At 35.8% G+C, this 2102-nt stretch overlaps 1 protein-coding gene across 2 annotated transcripts; it reads left to right on the forward strand.

Annotated features, from left to right (window-relative positions):
* Positions 1 to 397: 397 nt before the first annotated feature.
* Positions 398 to 1113, forward strand: LOC114183349 (uncharacterized protein At1g43920, Chloroplastic-like). Of its 2 annotated transcripts, XM_028070353.1 has the most exons (3): positions 398 to 488; positions 559 to 741; positions 832 to 1113. In XM_028070353.1, exons 2-3 carry the CDS (start codon positions 568 to 570, stop codon positions 1099 to 1101), a joined length of 444 nt encoding a protein of 147 aa, XP_027926154.1. In that variant the 5' UTR covers positions 398 to 488; positions 559 to 567; the 3' UTR covers positions 1102 to 1113. The 2 variants fall into 2 exon arrangements, with proteins under 2 accessions (XP_027926154.1, XP_027926153.1); XM_028070352.1 differs by having other exon boundaries at positions 401 to 741.
* The last annotated feature ends 989 nt before the right edge of the window (positions 1114 to 2102 follow it).

Below are 2102 nucleotides of genomic sequence, written 5' to 3' on the forward strand. Positions count from 1 at the left end.
GATACAGTTATATAAATAATATGATTAAAATATAGTGCTTTTATTAATTATAGTAAATGTTTATATTAAAATGGGTTAATTATGTTTTTAGTCCCTCAACTATTATCATTTTTCGGAAATGGTCCCTCCCGCAAACGTTAAACCATTTTGGTCCTCATGAATTTGAAAGTACTGATTTTAGTCCCTAATTTGTGAACGGCGTTAAGTCTGTGAGTGCATGGCAAACGGCGTTCCAAGTAGACTCCTCATGTTGCAACACGTGGTTATTCAAATTGAGACACGTGTTGACACGTGTTAAATGGCATTTTTTTTTCTGTTAAAAATTAATTAAATTAATATTATATAACATATTAGATGCAAGATTTTAACATGTGCGTTTCATTTTCGAGGGTGGAGAGGGAAGGTCTGTCCAAGCATTGAAGAGAAAGATTGTGGAAGAGAGATCCTGAGGTTCTAATGTGAAGGAACAGAATTAAAATCAACATAAGGTAGGTTGATTTGAGTATTTGGGATTTTTGTGTCCACCACGCCAAATTTGGGATTTTTTTTCTGTTTTAGGGTTTATAAATGAAGAGGAGTGGTGGGTCGAAGAGTGTTCCGTCGTCATCTTCCGCTTCTGCGCATGTCGGATCTTCTCAGTTTGGAAGAAAAGTTTGTGGTTGTGGCGACCAATTACTGCTTCTTAAAGCAACTACTGCAAAGAATAATGGCAGATTTTTCTTCCGGTGTCGAAATTGGGCAGTACGTCTTTTTTTTTTTTTGGTTTTCAGATTCGTTAATTTTTTTTGGGGTTGTGGCAATCATGAACAAATTTGATACTTTGTATTGTAGAGTGAATCAAATTGTAACTACTTTCGATGGGCTGATGCGATGGAAGCTGAATTGGAAGGGAAGCGTGAGATTGAAGAAGGAGAGAATGAAAATTTAAGTTACAGTGACACAATGATACTACAGTTGGTGCAAAAGAATGCGAAACTAAAGAAGAAGTTATTGGCAGAGAGAAAATTGGGAGAAATAAAGCTGTTTTTTTTTATTTTGTCTTGGGCTTTTACTGTCATACTTTGTGTTTTATTTCTGTTGAAGTCAAATTGTAAGGATTAAGTTGTTAAGCAGTTGGTGATTTGTTAACTGTTATGAATTGCAGAATGTTGAATTTAAGTTCGTGTTATGAAGTGCAGAATCTTGAATTTTGAATTTAAGTTTGTTAATGAAATGTAAGTTTATTCACTGGTACCACCAATAAATAGTTAATGCCATTGTGAATTGGTAGTAATAAATTTCGTTCATTTGGACTGAATTGGTGAACGAATAATCAAAATTAATATCCTGCCCATGAAAATTTATAACCTGTTCATGAAATTTTTTTATGGAATCAATCAAAATTCTATACATATCAAACATCAACCTGGCCATGACAATTTTAATCACGCATGATGAAGGAAGTTGTAATCAATCATCAACAAATGTAATGAAGCATAAGGACCCAAAACAGTGGGCCAACTGTGATATATAACAACACATCAAAATAAGTAGCATCTTATACAATATTCAAAACAGTGGTGCAAGTGGTCCAAGTGATCTGTTTCGGTCTCCTAAAGCTAAAACAACAACAGCTGGAAAGTTCATCACAACTAACAACAAAAAATACTTTTAAATCAAAATGTCCATGTGAACACCACTATATAACACCACTCCCAATATTGTTCACATGGGTTGTCCAGTTGGTGGGTTGCTTGAACTTGCTTGTGAACCTAAATTAGGTGCGCCGCTAGGGTCCTTGGATGACCTTCCTCCCTTCCTATTAGCTGTCCTTCTTGTGATGGTAACAGATCTTAAGCTCGTCTTTCTCCTGGATGAATTTGCAGTGGCAGTTGCAGTGGTAGTTGCAGTGGCAGCTGTTGCAGGCTTCTTCTTCTTCTTCTGTTTTCCCTGCCAATAACATCAGTAATTAGCTCCGAGTTTGTAAATATATGACATGATTTCATTATAATAAACAGTATTCACCTTGTTGGTTTTTCCCTGCTTGCAGCTTCTGATGTTGTGATCAAATTGGCCGCAGTTACTACACTTCATTCTAAGATGCTTCTTCCCCAACCTAGAGT

The sequence above is a fragment of the Vigna unguiculata genome, chromosome 5 (assembly GCF_004118075.2).
Source record: "Vigna unguiculata cultivar IT97K-499-35 chromosome 5, ASM411807v1, whole genome shotgun sequence".
In the NCBI taxonomy this organism is placed as follows: Eukaryota; Viridiplantae; Streptophyta; class Magnoliopsida; order Fabales; family Fabaceae; genus Vigna; species Vigna unguiculata.